General features: G+C 50.5%; 6 protein-coding genes across 6 annotated transcripts; 4 read left to right on the top strand and 2 right to left on the bottom strand.

The window, feature by feature from the left end:
• Nucleotides 1-993: 993 nt before the first annotated feature.
• On the top strand, nucleotides 994-2649 carry CGGC5_v008515 (putative transporter; the record flags this gene model as incomplete). The annotated part of the gene is made up of 3 exons (XM_032028276.1): nucleotides 994-1462; nucleotides 1515-1770; nucleotides 1821-2649. The coding sequence occupies 3 exons, from the start codon at nucleotides 994-996 to the stop codon at nucleotides 2647-2649; spliced, it is 1554 nt and encodes a 517-aa protein (XP_031891880.1).
• A 622-nt stretch (nucleotides 2650-3271) lies between these two features.
• CGGC5_v008514 (uncharacterized protein) lies at nucleotides 3272-3737 on the bottom strand (the record flags this gene model as incomplete). The annotated part of the gene is made up of 3 exons (XM_032028265.1): nucleotides 3272-3430; nucleotides 3487-3562; nucleotides 3688-3737. The coding sequence occupies 3 exons, from the start codon at nucleotides 3735-3737 to the stop codon at nucleotides 3272-3274; spliced, it is 285 nt and encodes a 94-aa protein (XP_031891885.1).
• A 1918-nt stretch (nucleotides 3738-5655) lies between these two features.
• afoA (Asperfuranone cluster transcription factor afoA) lies at nucleotides 5656-8375 on the top strand (the record flags this gene model as incomplete). The annotated part of the gene is made up of 9 exons (XM_066152023.1): nucleotides 5656-5785; nucleotides 5843-5923; nucleotides 6259-6272; nucleotides 6346-6591; nucleotides 6655-6860; nucleotides 6923-6943; nucleotides 7008-7421; nucleotides 7475-7794; nucleotides 7852-8375. 9 exons carry the CDS (start codon nucleotides 5656-5658, stop codon nucleotides 8373-8375), a joined length of 1956 nt encoding a protein of 651 aa, XP_066008592.1.
• Nucleotides 8376-8443: 68 nt separating this feature from the next.
• CGGC5_v008512 (uncharacterized protein) lies at nucleotides 8444-10631 on the bottom strand (the record flags this gene model as incomplete). The annotated part of the gene is made up of 2 exons (XM_032028243.1): nucleotides 8444-9515; nucleotides 9568-10631. 2 exons carry the CDS (start codon nucleotides 10629-10631, stop codon nucleotides 8444-8446), a joined length of 2136 nt encoding a protein of 711 aa, XP_031891883.1.
• A 1189-nt stretch (nucleotides 10632-11820) lies between these two features.
• On the top strand, nucleotides 11821-12684 carry ugl-2 (Unsaturated chondroitin disaccharide hydrolase; the record flags this gene model as incomplete). Its single annotated transcript, XM_032028233.2, has 1 exon — nucleotides 11821-12684. One exon carries the CDS (start codon nucleotides 11821-11823, stop codon nucleotides 12682-12684), a length of 864 nt encoding a protein of 287 aa, XP_031891884.2.
• A 1618-nt stretch (nucleotides 12685-14302) lies between these two features.
• Nucleotides 14303-16483, top strand: SLC6A1 (Sodium- and chloride-dependent GABA transporter 1; the record flags this gene model as incomplete). The annotated part of the gene is made up of 4 exons (XM_032028221.1): nucleotides 14303-14552; nucleotides 14603-15189; nucleotides 15248-15988; nucleotides 16040-16483. 4 exons carry the CDS (start codon nucleotides 14303-14305, stop codon nucleotides 16481-16483), a joined length of 2022 nt encoding a protein of 673 aa, XP_031892188.1.
• Between the last annotated feature and the right edge of the window lie 1080 nt (nucleotides 16484-17563).

The following is a 17563-nucleotide window of genomic DNA, read 5'->3' as shown; positions in this document are numbered from 1 at the left end:
TGGAACATGGTAAAAGAGCACTCTGAGCCAATGGATTTTAGAAGACTCAAGTGCCAAGCCTGATCGCAATCCTGGACCTTTGAGTGTCAAAGACCAAGGATCTACCGAGATGAATAGACAAGGCGTCTCGTGATTTGCCCATTGCAAACCTAATTCGTCAAGGATTGCAAGATCTCCTGAAAGAGCCTAGTCTGATGATTCAGCAACCGCCATCGAGATGATGACATGAATCTGTATGCATGCACACTCTATTACACGATCCGAACTTTGCGAAACTGTAAAATTTCCCTACCGGCAGCAGCTACCTGCACATTGAGCTGTTCCGGCGCCGGACCCATTGGCCGAGCGCCGAAAGTCAGATGGTGAGCTTTACCAAAACCTTGAAAATAGGGAAACCAGAAAAACGGGCATCTGATTCTGTATACACCCATTCGACCTATATAGGCAAGAGTTGATGCGAGCTGTTCGGACTTTGTGCCCAAACAAATCTGCGAGAACTATGAACCAATGTGCCGCCGAACTTGCTGTTCTAGTCATTTCGTGGTTGGCCGTTAAGCTGAACCGGCAGTGTTGAGTGCCATCACCGTTTCGAGACTCGGCGTCAGAAGCACGGACGAACCTGAGGGACGTCCGGCTACCAAAGTCTAACATTTTCTCAACATCCGGCATGCGTAGTGTCTCGTTTCCGTTAACTGATATGAAGTCTGTGCTGGGTACAGACTTCCGGAGCACGATAAGCTTCCCTAGTGTGCGAACTCACGGACGGACGTGGCAGAATATGCGCAAAGGCTGTTATCGGCTGAGGCGCGTTGGCAGTTCCCCGCTGACTGGACCAAGACCGGGCTGAGATGTTAAATCCTCCATCGCAGTTGCTTATGCCGCAGTTTTGTGAAAAAAAAACATGTCGGACTCTTGAGGTGCATTCTGTTGTTTCCCTGGCTTGTGATTGATCCTTTCTCATTGAGCTCGGGTTACATATACAACACCTCCAAGATGCCGAATCCAGAAGACTACGATCTGGAGATTGAGGACCGACCGAAGCGCAATTCAAGAATGATTGAAGAGTTCGAGAAATTTGACGAGATTGGAACGAGCATCGGCGTGATCGAGCAGCCGGGATGGTCGAGAACCGACTCGCTAAAGAGTGAGCATGACGGATCGTCGGTTGAGAAGAGGGTCTTCGACCGGAAGCTACTCTACAAGCTCGACTGGCACTTGATGATCGCCATGTTCTTCCTCAACTTTCTCTCTCTGATGGGTCGGACCAATATCGGCGCAGCCCTCATTCGACAGTTACCACAGGATCTAAAGCTGGATGCGATGAAGGTCTTCGTCGTTCTGACCATGCCAGCGGCGCCACTGATTCTCTTTGAAGTTCCAAGCAATCTTCTCATGCGATGGCTGGATCGCAAAATCAACTTCTCATACATGTGGTACATGTGTCTTTTGGACTTGCTGCTTGGTAAGTCAGAGTCTTATGCCTCTGTTTGTCGCTGTTTCTGACTACGTCGAAGGTGTCATTACGATCGCGCAAGGCTTCGTCAAAAACTACGACCAGATCATAGTCACGCGATTCTTCGTCGGTGTTTTTGACGCAGGGCTCATTCCAGGATGCGTCTTCATTTGCTCGCTTTACTATCCAGCTAAGCACCTTCAATGGCGGCTCGGTCTGATCACCGTCGCAAACATCTGTTCAAGCATCGTGGGAAACTTTCTCGCCTACGCGATCGCCAACATCAAGACGACGAACAACTTCAATGGATGGAGATGGTAAGTATTCTGTCCATATTGTCGTCATGCCTCCCTTCTCATTCAAATAGGATCTTTATCATCGAAGGCAGCTTCACAGCGGCGGCCGCTCTGCTCTGTGCTTTCGCAAATGTTGGACCGCCTCAAAAGGCCAAGTTCCTCACGGAGGAAGAGAAGAGAATTATCGAGGCATCAGTCGAGACCCGCACCACCCAGATCGGCATATGGGCTGAATGGAAGATGTTCTTCCTGAACCCACTCAACTACTGCTGGGCAACGCTTTATTGCTTCACCACTACCACCGCTTACTCGGTCTCAATCTTCTCGCCATCCTTTGTAAAGTCGTTTCATCCCGAACTGAGCGCCGCCGACATTCAGGCCCAAATCGTTCCCATCTTCGTTGTCGCAGCTGTTGCGTGTCTTGCCACTGCTTTCGCGGCTGATCGACTCAACCACCGGTCGGCTTTCGGCCTCGTCGGGTTCGTATTCACGATCATTGGCTATGCGGTCTTGCGCAAGGCGCAACACGAAAGTTCAAGTGTTACCATGATGGCTCTTTACTTCATCGCCTTTGGTACCTTCATCACACTCCCTATGATCTGGATATTGACGATACAAAACCTGCAAACACCGTTTCAACGCGCTATCGGAAGTGGCTTCGTAGTGGGAGTGGGTAATACCTCGAGTTACATCTCTGCATGGATCTTCAAGACGAGCGATGGACCGTACTACGAGAGAGGGATGACAATCAGCATGATTTTGGTCATCATTGCATTCTGCATTTTATCCGCGACGTGGGCGTTCATTGTCGCCCACAACAAGAGACTGGACATGAAGCAGCACATTAACAGCAACTTTTCAGCTAGGAAAGCCAATAGTGAGTGGAGGTATAAGGTATAAAGCGGATGTTTTGGTCTCTCTCATACGACACTTTCGCGTCTCTCCATTTGTAATTAAATTCAAATGAACCTCAATGATCTGATTGACTCACGCCTTTGGGTTCAATAGGAATTCAAAGAAGTACAGTCTTAGTACCGACCAGATGGTTTAACTAACATACAATGTGAAGAACACGTAGCAGCGAAACAGGTAGTGCATAGAGCTTCTTCAAGTCCAGCTGAAGAGCTGGTACATGGCAGAACTAAAGGGGATGGATTCCAAGGATACTCCTTATCCTGGGCTGAGCGAGGATATAATTCTGGGATCTGCATTGAATAGTCTAGGGATGGACAATTCGACACTTTGTCAGCATAATACGGCTAGACGTACAGCACACACTTGCCATGGTAGTTCGTATCTCACCTAGCTGGCCAGAGTTACGACACGAAACTACCGTCACCACGAAAACCTGAGTACAAACACATCAAAATGAAGTAGCACAGCCTGAAAACAATGTTTATGTGCGAAGGTATGTTATCTAAACAATACCTAGCCCATACTATGTGACTTGATATCCTGAACAAGAACCACATGTTGCCCTCACCTGCCACTGGCGAGGCCTGTAGATATCTGAATACAGCACTTACTTGCTGCCATCAGCCCCAGCAGCAACACAGGCACTCGCAAAGCCGTCGCCATCAAGTTGCTTGCTCGGAGAGTTGCAGACACGGTGTCCGTCGTTGTCACCGAGCGTACAGTCCGAACAGAAAGTAGGGCAGACTTTGTTGGTAACGTCGTCGTTCTGCATCCTCCGTTAGCTTATCACTTACAGAGAAAATCGACTTCTGGATGACTTACAGGGAACGAGAAGATGAATTGTCCAGAGCCACTGGCGTTGGTGCAATAGAGTTGAGTGTGCTTCTTAGCGGCAACGCTAGATAGTGTTGATTAGCTACGTGCAGCAATGGAGAAAGCTGGTAAATAGTTTTATGAGAAATAGCAGGAGGTTTGGGAGCAAAGCTTGTGCTAGTGATGATGATCGAGGAAGCGGTTGCGTACCTTGTAGCAGCTGCGAGGAAAAGAACGGCGAAAGTGGTAGAGAACTGCATTTTTGTTTGAGTTCCTTTGAAGCGACTGGTGTAATCAAATGATTGAAGAAGCTGGTTGAAGCGATTGGTTGAGATGTGAGAGGCCGTTTATGGTTCAGGAGAGCTCTAGAGAAGGGCATTCTCAGCTCTTAAATACTGGTCATGCTCTTCGAACATCATTAAGCCGTTGAATTGAATTATTTGGGAACTGACGGCACATGCGTTTGCGGTAAGGCTGAACATCGAGAACGCTGACATTTCGTAAGTGGCATGACAGGCGCGAGGAGCGAAAGCGAGAGCGACAGACGGAGCCACAACGATGGCTGCCGTTGGGGCTGGTTCAGTCCCACTCGCATCACGGCCACCATGGTTTCAAATACTGGGGGTCACACCGAATTTCTTGCTACGCGACTCGCATAGCGTCCACCGCACATTCTCTAGTCCCAAATCCTATCGGTAAAGATGTGTTGTATCTCACAATTGTACGGTTGATTGACCTTGTAAAGTGGCGGGCATTCGGACTTAGCAGATGATATCCGAGCTCAATCAATTAATTTCATACCTTCACGGTGTCTTGCAGCTCAGCCGCCCTCAGGACAACGCATACGCCGTTTTTTCTGCTTCTCCACCCCCCCGGATGCGAAGCCGGTTGCGAAGACACATACGGGTCTTCTGGTGGATTCATCGGAATTCATCAAGACTCCAGCCGCGAAAACACTCGCGCTCCGTAATGCTTCACGAATTTCTTGTGAAAGGCTTCTCTGCTGTAATCACAACATCCATGATTCATTCTTCTTTCCACTAGTCACGGGGAATCCCTCCCGTGCGCCTATGAACTCTCCCGAAATGGCTTGTTGACGCGTGGCGACGTTGCTATCGCATCTTGATATTGTCAAGATGGCGGCTCTCAACCCTTCACTGCTACCCTCTGCCGGCTTTTCGGTACGTTAGCTTCTAGGCCAAGATCCACTCACGCCTGCCAAATTAATTGATCCCCAAACCTTATTGTTGCGCTCTTCAGCCTTACGGAGTGGCTTATTTGTACACAAGATGTGGCGAAGCAGCAATGCGTTCCCTAGTAACGAGTCATACTAGATCACGCTTTGGGCAGTCTGGCGGGTCGATTGTGGATGCTATATCATCGCCCTGAATATCGCAATATTTGCGACCCAATGTGGTTTTATTTCGGCGGATGGAAACCTGAAGTGGTCGAGCGAGGCAGAACAACGTAGGAGTACCAAATAAGACCACGACCATTAACAAGTGTCTTAACCTCGGACGAGTCTTCGCCAACCGCATTGAATGGCTGCGGTTAGTGAGATTATGATTTCCACGTTCTTGTATTGCCTCACCCACCAATGTACTGTTCGTCCGAACAAGTATCGAAAATATGCCGCCTATGGGCTTTTGTCAGCGGGGTTAGCTCCCGTTTGCCACTGCTATTTTGGGGCATGTTCGTCGCTCATGCTCTATACGTCTTCTAGAGGTAACAAACACGGCAAAATGATTTGAGATGATGACTGAGATATCCAGAGCACACGTCGTGTGACGAGATGTCTTTCACTTTATTAGAGAAAGGACAGGGAGGCTTTCGGTATAGTGAAGTGGATTGAGACACAAACGTCACAGAATTGGCGGTGAAAATTCTCTGTAAGTTGAATCGTGTCCTACTCTCTGTAACGCAAAATACAATTCGACATCCTGGGCCACTCTTTGGTGGTCGGCGTTGAAGTCTAGACCGCTTCTCAAGTGACCGGAACCCGGAACACCGATGGGCTCTCGGGAGTCACCAAGTCCCCGCCCTGCGTCCCGTCTCCACAACCCCGCAACTACTGGGACAACTTGGGCCGAGGTTTTTGAATCATGCCAACTTCTGCCTGCAATTGTCACCCAGCATTCCATGGTTAGCTGCATGTCCGATGGACTCCAAATGACTGCAATGGGTCCCAATCCTGCGGAATCGGATGGAGCTATTCCCGCAGTTGATCTGCCATCATGCGAGGGTTGCCGACGGCGCAAGCTGAAGTGCACCCGCCAGAGACCGCTTTGCTCGAATTGCGAACGACTTGGTGAGCGACTCTAGAATTCGACTTTCGACAGAATAAAAGCAGTGCTAATAGAATCAGAGATTGACTGCATTTATGAGAACAGGCGAAATAAACCGGGGCTAAAGGGTGGCGCCGTGGAAAGTCTCAATAGAAGACTTGGTAAGCAAGACGCGTCTCGTACGTGACCGTGCAGATGCTCATGCTTTGATCTGGAGGCGGTGGAAAACGCTGTCTTCAGCAGCAACAAGATACTAACTGCCTCAACTGGTGGTCATGTGGATAATCAGACGTCATCGATCGTAGGAGTTCTCTCTACTCTTGCGACTGAGATCAACGAGCTGAATTCCACGATTGGAGCGAGTCTTGTGTCACATTTGAGCTCTCCGAAAAGTGGATCACAACCAAGCGTTGGCGGAAACAGGCACAATGACCAAGAGTCCTTTCGACCAAATAAGCGACCAAGATATGAGGAACAGCATTATGCTCACATACAGTCACCAGTCCTAGGGTACGAAGACCCAACGCTTGGTTTTCCTTGCCAGCTTTCAGAGCTACTTGATGCTTACTTCACCCGAGTTCAGCCATGGATTCCACTCTTGCAAGAAGCAGGCTTCCGGAAAAGATTGCTGACTTCCGACAAGACGAGTGTATCTGTCATCTTGCACGCAATGTTGGTTGCAGCGTCACGGTTTATTGAGAGAAGGGATCATGAACCAAGCGAACTCAAATCGCAAGTTCAAAGATCACGAAATCTTGTGATCGCAACCTCAATGAACGCCCTCAATGTTGAAAGCCTGCAAGCATTGGCAATTGTCGCCTTTTCTGATGTAAGTAGGCACCCCGAAGCTAGCCATCAAGCCACTCGCCCAAAGATTTACAAACCCCGATAGATTGGCAACGGAGAGCGTGATAAAGCCTGGCCTATCATTGGTTCGATCTCCAGATCAGTTCAATACCTGCAGCTCAGTTATGAGGATGAAGACCGACAAAGGCGTTCATCATTTATCCGCCCTTCGCCACATCTTACGGGGCCGAGAAATTGGGTCGAGGAGGAAGAGCGACGCAGGGTATTCTGGAACATATTTATCTTGGACAGGTCGGTTCACAGTTCGGCGCGTTCACAAGCCATCCAGAGCTAATTCATCGTACATGAAATAGGTTCTGTTCAATGACTACCGGGTAAGTACAATTGTACCTGCAGCGTCTCGCATCATGAATTGCTGACTCTAATGGACAATGAAAGATGCAATGCCAGTCTGACAGCAGTTGATGTCTGTCGAAGGCTACCTGTTTGTGGTGGTCGTTGGTATGCCGAGACGCCGGCGGTGACTCCGTACTTGGGCATATGGGATCGTTCTTCAGCCAAGATTGGCAACTCCATTACTTTTCTTCCTACCCATCACTCCAGCCCGTCGCAGTCAAACACTGTAGATGCTCAAGCTGTTACAAATCTGGCACGTCCTGAGACCCGAGGGGCTGTCGCATGGGCTCCCGTTGATATGTCAAGTATCGGGGCTTTCGCCTACTACATCGAATCCATCGAGTCACTAAGCCGGATCAACACCTACTTTCTGCAGGAGAAGGTCAACTTCAGTGACAGAAAAGAGGTTTCGGATTGGCTGACACGGTTTAAAGAACTGGATCTACGCTTAGTTCAGTAAGTAATAATTCGCATCCTGAAGTAGCTTTTAGGCTGACAACAGTATGTAGCTGGAAGATGTTCCTGCCTCAGCAGTGGAAGGATTCGGGGATATCGCGTAGAGAAATGCCAGGTGTCATGGATCCTAACATGACTTTGGCCCACATTACTCATAACACTTCCATGATTCTATTACACCAACGAATCGCTTATCCAGCACACGAGCTGCGTGGTATCAAGCTGCCGAGTAGCTACAGCGCCGAAACCTGCCTCGGAGCTGCTGTCGAGAACGCGAATATGGTGAGGAAGTATCTCGCTGGGTCGCCAGTTGAAACCATAGTCTCTCCCCATATGTCTTTCTGCTGCTTTATCAGTGCAAAGATTCTTCTGGGTATGTTTTGACTTCCTTCCCCGGAACCTACTCTACTTACTCAAATGGGTTCAACAGTTCATTGGAGAAGATATGACGGAGGCCTATCAAGTAGCTTCTGGGCTCTTATCGACAGCCTTGAAGAAATGAGTCGACGTTGGTCAGGAGACTTCGGGTCGGCGGGATCCGATGGAAGCTCGTTGTTTTCCCAATTCGCAACTCGTCTTCGCAAACTTCACGATCTATGCGAGAGTAATACTTATTTCCGTTTAGCACTACTTGAATACGCCGACGAGATCATCAACGAGGACATTTTGGCCCAGGCACCGACTAAACAGGCAGACAAACCATCTCAAATTGCAGGACATATCTCTCAGAGCTCGGTTACACCAGTCATGTGCGACACTTCATCTGTTGAGTCGACCGGCGACGAGCTCTCGGCGATATCCAGGGTGCTGATGGATGAAGGGTTTGCTGAAATGGATCGCATTATGAGCTACGACGATATCATGTTCAACACACGACTCGAGGATTTTGATGCAGGCTCGTCGGATATGTGGCTCATCCAGGAAAGCGATAGTGGTGACCAGACAGGCTTGTGAACACACTCCTATGCACCTAAATCCACACCTTCATTCCGTCTCATATCCGTAAAATTAATACCTTTAAGTTACAACGATATAAAGTCCTCCGAGGTTTGGGTTTGGCCAGGTGTGTTCATGAGACGGATGCATGGCTGGTCTGCCCATCGTTGCTTCAGACTCCTTGCCTGACCAGTTCTAACTAAATATGCGTTGTTTGAGATAGCAAAGACCTTGGTGACAATGATTACATCATCAGTCTGGCCTAGGCTTATGATATTGCTTTCTATCATGGGGATAAGAGAGCGCTGGGTCATGATGTTGGTGTTAGCCTCTGGCTTTAATGGTGAAAATTTGGTTGACATTGATACGCTTGAGATTACATCGGCACGGATTCCAGATGCACCTGATTCGCCCAGAATTAGGACTGAGTTGGCGCCGATGATAGTCAGTTCTGCTTGGCCGAGCTCGTAGGCGTCATCAAAGTCATCATCAGCCATCTCAAGCAGATTACGGGTGTTTCGTTGTTGACGGCCATTGATGGCGAAACCACCTTCTGCTGTGAACAGCCTACTGAGAGGTCCAGCTGCTTTGATGTGATGAACTCTTACATGCCAGTCCGGCCAGCGCTGAGTTGGGGGGAGAAGGGTCGTTGTCACCGTCACACTGCGATCAGCCCATGGAAACCATTCAACGGTAGCCGAGACGACCTCTTCGTTTGCTTTCCCGTGTACGACGGCCGTCCCGTATGTTGTGTCGCCGCACTTGTATTTCCCGGCCCATGTTTCCATCCCGTCTCGGCTGAATACCAAGGCGTTGTCGGGTGCAACCTGGTGAAGTGTCACATGGGTTGTGGGAACTGAAAATCCAAAGGAGGACGAGTAGGCGAACTTGCAGTACTTCGCCTGGTGGCCTTTGAACGCGACTCCCATGAACTGAGCGGTTGAAAGCATGAAATGGTGGTTGCCTCTCGGGTGATTACAGAAGATTTGCCGAGGAGCAGGCAGGAGCTCAATGCCGGAATCCGTGGAAACATTGGGATAGGGCACTTCAGGGTCAATCCAAAAGGCGTTGTTTGATGACAATGCAACCACCACAAGTGATTTGAGACACCAATAAGGCGATTGTGGTGAGTTGTAGTCTTCGGTAAGATACATGTTTCTAACAAGGAGTGGTTAGCTTCTCAGGTAGGTGAAGGGGAGAGACGACGCACGGATAGACCCAGCCAAGGTTCAACGTCCCATCTGGGAAGAAAATATCTTTTGAGTTGTTGGCCCACCATCGTAAGTGGCGGAGTAGAAATCCCTTCACAGCGCCGGGGCTCGCTAGGGGTGCTGGCATGTTCGGTACATCTGCGAGAGCAAGGGCTGCAAAGAACCCGGCGGCGGCGAACCGGTAGGTAAGTGAGCGACCGAAAGGTATCACGGAGCCGTTGAAATTAAAAAACCTCCAAAAGCCAGCACCGAAGTCTCGAGCTTGTTGTTGATATTTCGCTGTTCTTGCAGGATCATGATCGCCAGCAAATCTTATGTAGAGCAGTTGGCTGAATTGGATCGCGAAACTGCCTGAGTAAAAACAGGCATTCCGTCCGCTAGGAAGTGCGTTGGCTCGACCCGTTTCTAGAAAGATCCGATATTCCTCGTCGTCTATGCTAGGAGTTCTCCACAAGCCATCACTGGACCATCCATCCTCCAAGTAGAATGTGTCGAGTATTTTCAAGTCGTCCTCGATTTGATCGCGCACCTCCGGAGTATCAACGTTACACACACGTGAAAGGGTAAGGTTACCAAACACCCGAAACCAGAGCCAATTAGCTCGATGTACTAGTTTGGTATTCATGCTTGAAAGCCAGGTGACGAGGTTCTTCCGGGTCTCGGGACGAAGCCGATCCCACAACATATGTCGAGGTGCTGCCAGCAGTGCAAAGGAGATCATCTCGGCCTCGACCATTCGTTGGTCATAGTCTTGAATATCGCCCCAGTATTCCGGATGACCTGGGTCAACGCCAGCGTCGAATCCATCAACCCAAGGTTGAACGAGCTCCCAATCGGGGTCGCCGCTCATCAAGAGCGCCCCGACAGCCCACAACGGCCTGGCGAAGCCCTCAAGTTGGGCCGCATTTTCATCGAAGTGAGTATCCGTGGCAACTGGAAGCTTGATTCTTGCCTTTCCAGGAGAAAAGTATTGAATTAGAGGCTTGAGGAAAGCTTCTGTGGCCCGCACCACGTCATCTCGGGACTTCACTGGGTTACCAGAAAAGCCAGGGAGGGGTGGCATCTTGCTAGATGGCAAAACCTAGGTACTGATGTAAATGCAACGAATAGAACTTCCGACTTTGATACCTTGCGCCACACGAGAATGATCTTCGCTTTGGCTCCCACAGCAAGAACGTTGTGCTAAAACCAGAGGGAAAATATCTCGGGCAACCATCGGCCGGTGGACGACGTGCGGGCCCGAAGGGGGTCTACCCCGCGTCTGAGTCGGCACCCATGACTGGAGAATGTGCGAGCTGCAAGGTTTAGAACAGAGCCAACCGGCTTTTCGGAGCATTTCATCTCGGTGAGATACTTGTATTCCCTGAGAAAGGTGGAATAGTTTGCCTAGTCCGGATACGAACCCTCCTACTTAGTGCCACCTAAGTTTGCGCAGCCGTGTACCCGTGAGCTCGGGGATGAGCTTGCGTAAGAAGTCTATTATCTCTTACTCGTGTCGAACTTATAACCACTCTCGACTTCCCATCAAGTTGTTTCAATGCTGGTCGAGATACGAAGCACTCGGAGGGCCTGGCTTGCCACTAACGCAACAGCCAACGTCGGAAGCTGCCCTCAGCCGATGATGCCGACCGCAACCCCAGCCCGTCAGCCTTTGCAAACGTTGAGAGATCGCTTGTCGGAGTTGTTCTCCGAAAACGTGATAGCAAAGATCATCCGAACCGCTACACAAAATCTGATTGACAACGCAAGTCTAAGCACCTTTCCTCAGATTGGTGACTTTCGAAGGTCTCAATACTGACAGTTATCAGGATCCGCCCAAGAGATTTCCTGAGACGGTACCGCAGATCGGCCCCAAATATGGCCAGTATCAATCCAGAAACATCGACTTTTGGACCTGTGGGTTCTTTGCAGGCAGCCTCTACTCGCTTCTTGAGAGAGCCATCAAATATCCCCACACTATCAAGTTGGATAATCCAGACATCGATCTGCCCGAAGTACGAAGACGACTCCAAGTACTAGCACAGGCCTGGTCAGACCCCATCCATGGCGAATCCCGACTAACCAACACTCATGACCTTGGTTTTATCCAAATGCCCCATATGAGACCTAGGTGGGAATTGTTTCATGATGAAAGGGCTCTCGATACCATCTTCACGGCTGCCAAGAGCCTGCATACTCGATTCAATTCTGTTGTTGGAGCCATAAGGTCATGGGATCAGTTGACATGGTTGAAAATCCCACCTATCATAGGCATGGATGACAACTTCATCGTTATCATCGATTCGATGTGCAACCTTGATCTTCTCTTCTACGCCGCAGCTCACTCTGGTGACAAACAACTCGCAGATGCCGCCATTGCACACGCCCGTACGCTCCTGAAGTCACATCTACGACTAGAACCACCGGAGCTAGAGCAACGGTTCCCCGGTTCATTGTACAGCACCTGCCATGTCGTCAACTTTTCACCAATCAATGGAGAAATCAAGGGACGGTGTACAGCACAAGGATACAGTACGTCGTCTACTTGGTCACGAGGCCAAGCATGGGCCATTTTGGGGTACGCCCAGACGTATGTCTGGACTGGGGAGCGTGAATTTCTCGAAACGGCATGTGGACTTGCAGAATACTTCTTATTACGTTTGGAGAAAGCACAAGCAGAGGTCGAAATTCCGGCGCCTGATGGTTCCGAGCGGAAGATTGGGAGATACGTGCCGATGTGGGACTTCGATGCTCCGATTGAAGATGGAGAACCCCCGCTGCGGGACACCTCGGCCGGGACCGCGGCTGCCAACGGTTTGCTGATCCTGGCCCAGTCTCTTGCGGGACAGGGTCTTCGCGATATCAGCGATCGATTCCTACAGGCCGGGCTCAGAATCGTGGAAGAGACTTTGGAGTTTTCCCTGGCTGGAGAGAAGGCTCGGCTGGACGCTGGAACGAACGGTGAATTGACGGGCGTCGACGTGGTAGGAGGCGAATGCTTTGAGTCAATCTTGAAGAACGCCACGGTCTGTAACAATCCAATGAGCAACCATCGAACAAAAGACCACGGGCTGGTCTATGCTGACTACTATCTGGTGGAGTTTGGGACAAGGCTGTTGCGGATGGGGCTGGTTTGAAAAGGGCAGGACTAGAACAATGACGTCGACCTTCTCAATAGCCATGCGGCCTCCCGTTCATTCTTATCTTGCTCGGTCCTACTGGGCATGTCACCTGAACACATCTCGTATCTCTGGCCAACAATGGGATAGCGAAGGGATGCAGCCAAGATATTGGCAGGAATACAGGGACCTCAATTTAAGACATGCGTCGGCCCACCCTTGATGTCCAGCCCGAGCACCGGGGCCCATATTGTATCATTCCTGTGAAAGAATCCCACTCAGAGTCGACCTATCAAATAGGGAATTCCATATCAGCCAGGGCTACTCGCATACACAAGCAAGCCAAGTTCTGGGGTGCATTGCCAACACCGTAGGATTTCTCTGCGATAGATGCAGCCAGATGGACCATGAGCCTGAGAGATATTCCTAGATCAATGTGACTTTCGGAATATACTCCGGCACGCATGATTGGAGCATTAGGCTCAGAGCGAAGTTGAGCTGTCTTCCTCGCGCATACACTACGCCACAACAATCATAGTTTCAGTGGCGCTTCTCCGATGAGCCATATCCTCGGCTCAGGAACAAAGTTGAAAAGGCATCAACAGGCGCACCTTGAAGGGTTGATGGCTTCGATCAAGCGGCATGCTCTGCATGGAGGAGCCTTTTGGGTGATGTTGGTGGCGACCCGGGACGTAAACTTATGCGAGAGCACGTGTTATTCGTCACTTTTACAACCAACAAGGTCCTTTTGTCCAGACTGGCGTCCTCCCCCCGCCTGTCATCCCACGTCAAAGTCTCACGACTCCACGGTGACACCGACCCAGCGCAATTGAACCACCTCGGAGCGGTTTGCTTATTAGGTCAGACCGGAATCCCGTCAGGTGGGGTCGATCGCGTCATTCCGCTCCGGTGATTCGACGGACCATCGCCCTTGTCTCCGTTCTCGGTCTTGGCCGGGCGGATACCGGTACCGTAGAGCCTTGTCGCCAAGTCCGCCGAGACCTTGGCTCACTGGGATGTTTCTCTCGGCGCTCCGCCTCCAGCTCCCGCCCGCGATGCCACGGGAGACGGGCTGCTGGAAGGATTCGCTAAGGTCTTGTCCTAGGTAATGCTAAGACTTTTGTTACCCACATACCCTCGACCCGTTGGAAGATGGCAACGGACGAGAACCCCACGAGGCGTGAAACCAAACAAGATTGCGTGCTTGCTGGCGGCGGTTGGTTGTGTGGGCAGGCTGGGGGCGTTCGCCTCTTGCGGCGAAAACCCGAGTGAAAGTTCTGCAGACCAGCAGGGTCGCATCAGATGCTTGGGGGACCTCTAGAGCTGAATAAAAAGGCAGCATGACGATGGTCCATGTGGTACGTACCTAGAGGTAGAGGAATGATTTCGTCTTCTCTTGCTTCTCTCTTTCTCTTCGTCCTTCTCCACATGAGTCTTCGAACTCTCTGAAGAGATCTTCATCCCACAAGGTTCCATCATTTGGAGTCATTCGCACCTCATCTTTGAGCCTCACATGCAGTCAACATAAGCTACCCTCAACAAGCTCAATCACACGATCCCGCGCCCCGGGTAACTTCCGGGACGGACCTTGATCACCGGCAGACGGCGCATATCTCGTCTTCCACGTGGCGTAGGCATGGACGTGCTCAAAAAGATTGGCGGGTGGTTTGCGCCTCCGCCTAACAAGGCAGAGGATGGGCGAGATGCGTGGCCCTCACGGGCGGCCTTCCTGCTGGCCTCTATGGGTGGCTGCGCTGGCATGGGTAACCTCCTACGATACCCGTCACAGGTGTACAACAACCATGGACTACAGTGGTACATTCCATATTTGATGGCCGTCTTCATTATCGCAATTCCTGTTTTGGTGCTGGAGATTGCTATTGGGCGTTTGTGTTTCCCTCCCCCAAATGCTACCGAGTCTAATGATTGCGAATAGAGGCATATCGCGGAGGAAGTGTTGTCGCCTACAACAACCTCAACCAAAAGCTCAAGGGCACTGGGCTATCCCTATTGTATGTCGGTTTCGTGGTCGGCCCTTACTTCGTCGTCAATCTGGCATGGATCATGAACTACTTCCGGCAATCATTCACCAGCCCGCTTCCGTGGACCAACCGAGGCGAAGAGTTCTTCAATCGCGATGTAGTCGCCAACGTCGACCCTATTGTAGGGAATCTTACTGCCGATGGCAGTGCTGTCGCCAACTACACACAGTATCCAGGCACTGCTCTGCTGGGTGAGACGGTCGGATGGACCCTCTTCACCTGGTTTCTGTGCTGGCTGTGCATCTTCCGTGGTGTTGGTTTGACGGGCAGGGTGGTCTACTTCACCATGGGCCTTCCGATTGTTGTCACAATTATACTCATTGGAAGATCAGTCTCCCTGGAGAACGCGGGTGAAGGTGTCAAACTGTATTTCGCGACGTGGAGAGGCTCTCAACTTGCCAGTGGACAGGTCTGGCAGACAGCCTGCGGGCAAGTTTTCTTCTCAACTGGTGTTGGATTTGGCTACTTCACCTCCTATGCGGTAAGCATTGCACCAACAGCTTCCGTATCCTCCTACGTAACTGACTCACTCCGTCTAGTCATACAATCGTCAGTACTCGAATGCTGTCATGGACTCCATCCTCATCGTATGCAGCAACGTTCTGTTCGAGAACATTGCAGCCTTTGCTGTGTTCGGTGTTGTGGGCTATCTGGGAATGTACCCTGATCCTGAGAACCCTATTGGAGGTTTCACAGTCGGCTTCCTTACCCTTCCTCTCGCCGTCACGGAGATGCCTGGCGCCAACTTCTGGGCTGTGGCCTTATTCTTTACTCTCATGGTCTTGGGCTTCAGCTCAGCTTTCGCAATGCTTGACGCCATTGTGACTCTAGTCATGGATACCGGCATCAAGTTCTCACGCCCGATTGTCGTGACAGCTCTGACGATTCTCTCGTTCCTGCTATCACTCCCCTACTGCACGGAGTTCGGCTACTATCTTTTGACCGGCATCGACAAATGGACAAACGACGTCGCGCTGGTATTCGTTGTATTTGCTGAGTGCGTGACTTCCACGAGCGTTTACCGTTGCAAGGATGTCATTGGACAAGTTGGCAAGGTGCCGTTTATCATCTACAACACGGGATACATCTTGGGTATGGTCCTCGGTGTTGCCCTTGCGCATGCAGTCAGTCCCGGTGCGGGGGCCGGTGTAGGATTTGGGCTTTTCTTTGCTGGATGCATAGCTTCCGTTCTGATGAGCAAGACTCCCGATTCCACCCCCCCTAGGTTTTGGGGCAAGAATGCTTTCGTGAGCCGCCTATGGTATTTAGCCTTCTACTCCGTAAGTATGGATTCCTTTCATTCCTAAGATCAAGCTAACTCCTGTCTCAAGGGAAATCAACTTCGCCGTGATCTCAACGTCATTATTGGAAGTGGCAAGAACTGGAATATCCCGACCTTCTGGCCCGTGTTGCTACGCTACGTTTCTGGGCCAATTCTTGCGATCGTCTATGGGTTCTCGTATCCCGCATTCTACAAGCTGCGGTACGACCCGCTTCATATCCTCGGCTTTGGCGTCGGACATATTGCGCTTCTTATCATCTTCGGCAGCTTCATCTTCCCCCGATGGTATGACCTGTTTATTCCTGCGAAGCGCCAGAATGAGGGTAAACTCGGATATGCTCCGAATGTCACCATTGGCGCGGATGAAGCGCAAGCAGCAGCGGCAGGAAACCTTGAAGAGGGACACTCAGAAGGTGCGACGGAGAGGAAGGAGTCTCCTATATCACCAGAGAACGAGCTCATTACCACGGAGGAAAAGAGGGCCACCAACTGAAATCACCTCATGGTTTCATTTCTCACTTCTTTCCTTTATCTTTCCTTCTACTTCGGATGGCATATACCTGGTGGAGGATTCGGAAGCATTGAACAAGAACCAAAATGACTATTGGAGCTGCGCCGTAAAGAAGGCCAGTCTCCGAACCTTACCTTGCGCCGGCCCACCGCCAATTGATCCCAGGCTCCCAGCCCGGAACTAACTTGACCCAAATCATCCAAATAACGTGTCTGATTCAGCGTTGACTTCGCATTACAAGACTTGGCTAATTCCAGATACATGATAGACCCGCGTCCTTTGTCCGTTAACCGTCGCCCCGACACGGCCGAGATTGGACCTGCCAGCTTTTCTCATACCGTCGCTCTTCTTCTTCGAACATATGATCATTCACTGACTTCTCATAAGTCACCAATGAGAAGCTTCAACGGCAATAGAAGCTCAGATCGTAGTTTCTCCTCGACCACAGCGCCGAGCTCACTCGTCATTATATCTATTTTCAAGGAAGCTGAAAGGGTCTTGGCACCTTCACAGCGCATGACTTTCACAACAGCGAACAAACAGGACACAGCCACCGGCCGTACATCGTATGATCTAACGTACCCTGCTCAAATCTGACAGATCCCTCAATTGCCTTCGACGTGTAAGCGGGTTGAGATCCTACCGAATTCCGCTGGCTTTTGCTTTTCTTTTAGCTCATTCGATACATCTTCGAGAGACATCAGAGCCATGATGCCATTGCTGCCTACAGATTCGATGGGGAAAATGGGATAGTTCAATTTCATTTCCCAGACTTTATGTTGGGCTTGTCTTGGAATGTTTGGAAGTGCCGGTTTTCGAATCACTTTACATGGTAGGTATTCATATCGTCCACTGGTTTTCATTTACGTAGTCGACCAACTGGCATAGCATTTCCAAGACCTTTTCATTTTATTGTCGTTATTTTGACCGAAGTGCCTGGCGTGCGTGATTACCTTGTCAGGTGACAGGCCCAGCAGCGTCCTCAACCGGAGATGCTATGGTGTGGACAAGGATACCCGAACAACCCGGATCTGCGCCTGGGGTCTCCAACTTCGTCGCAAC

Source organism: Colletotrichum fructicola, assembly GCF_000319635.2.
Source record: "Colletotrichum fructicola Nara gc5 chromosome Unknown KSG_Nara_v1_contig04, whole genome shotgun sequence".
Classification (NCBI taxonomy): Eukaryota; Fungi; Ascomycota; class Sordariomycetes; order Glomerellales; family Glomerellaceae; genus Colletotrichum; species Colletotrichum fructicola.
The sequence above is the reverse complement of the archived record's forward strand: the minus strand, read 5'-3'. Positions and strand labels throughout refer to the sequence as shown.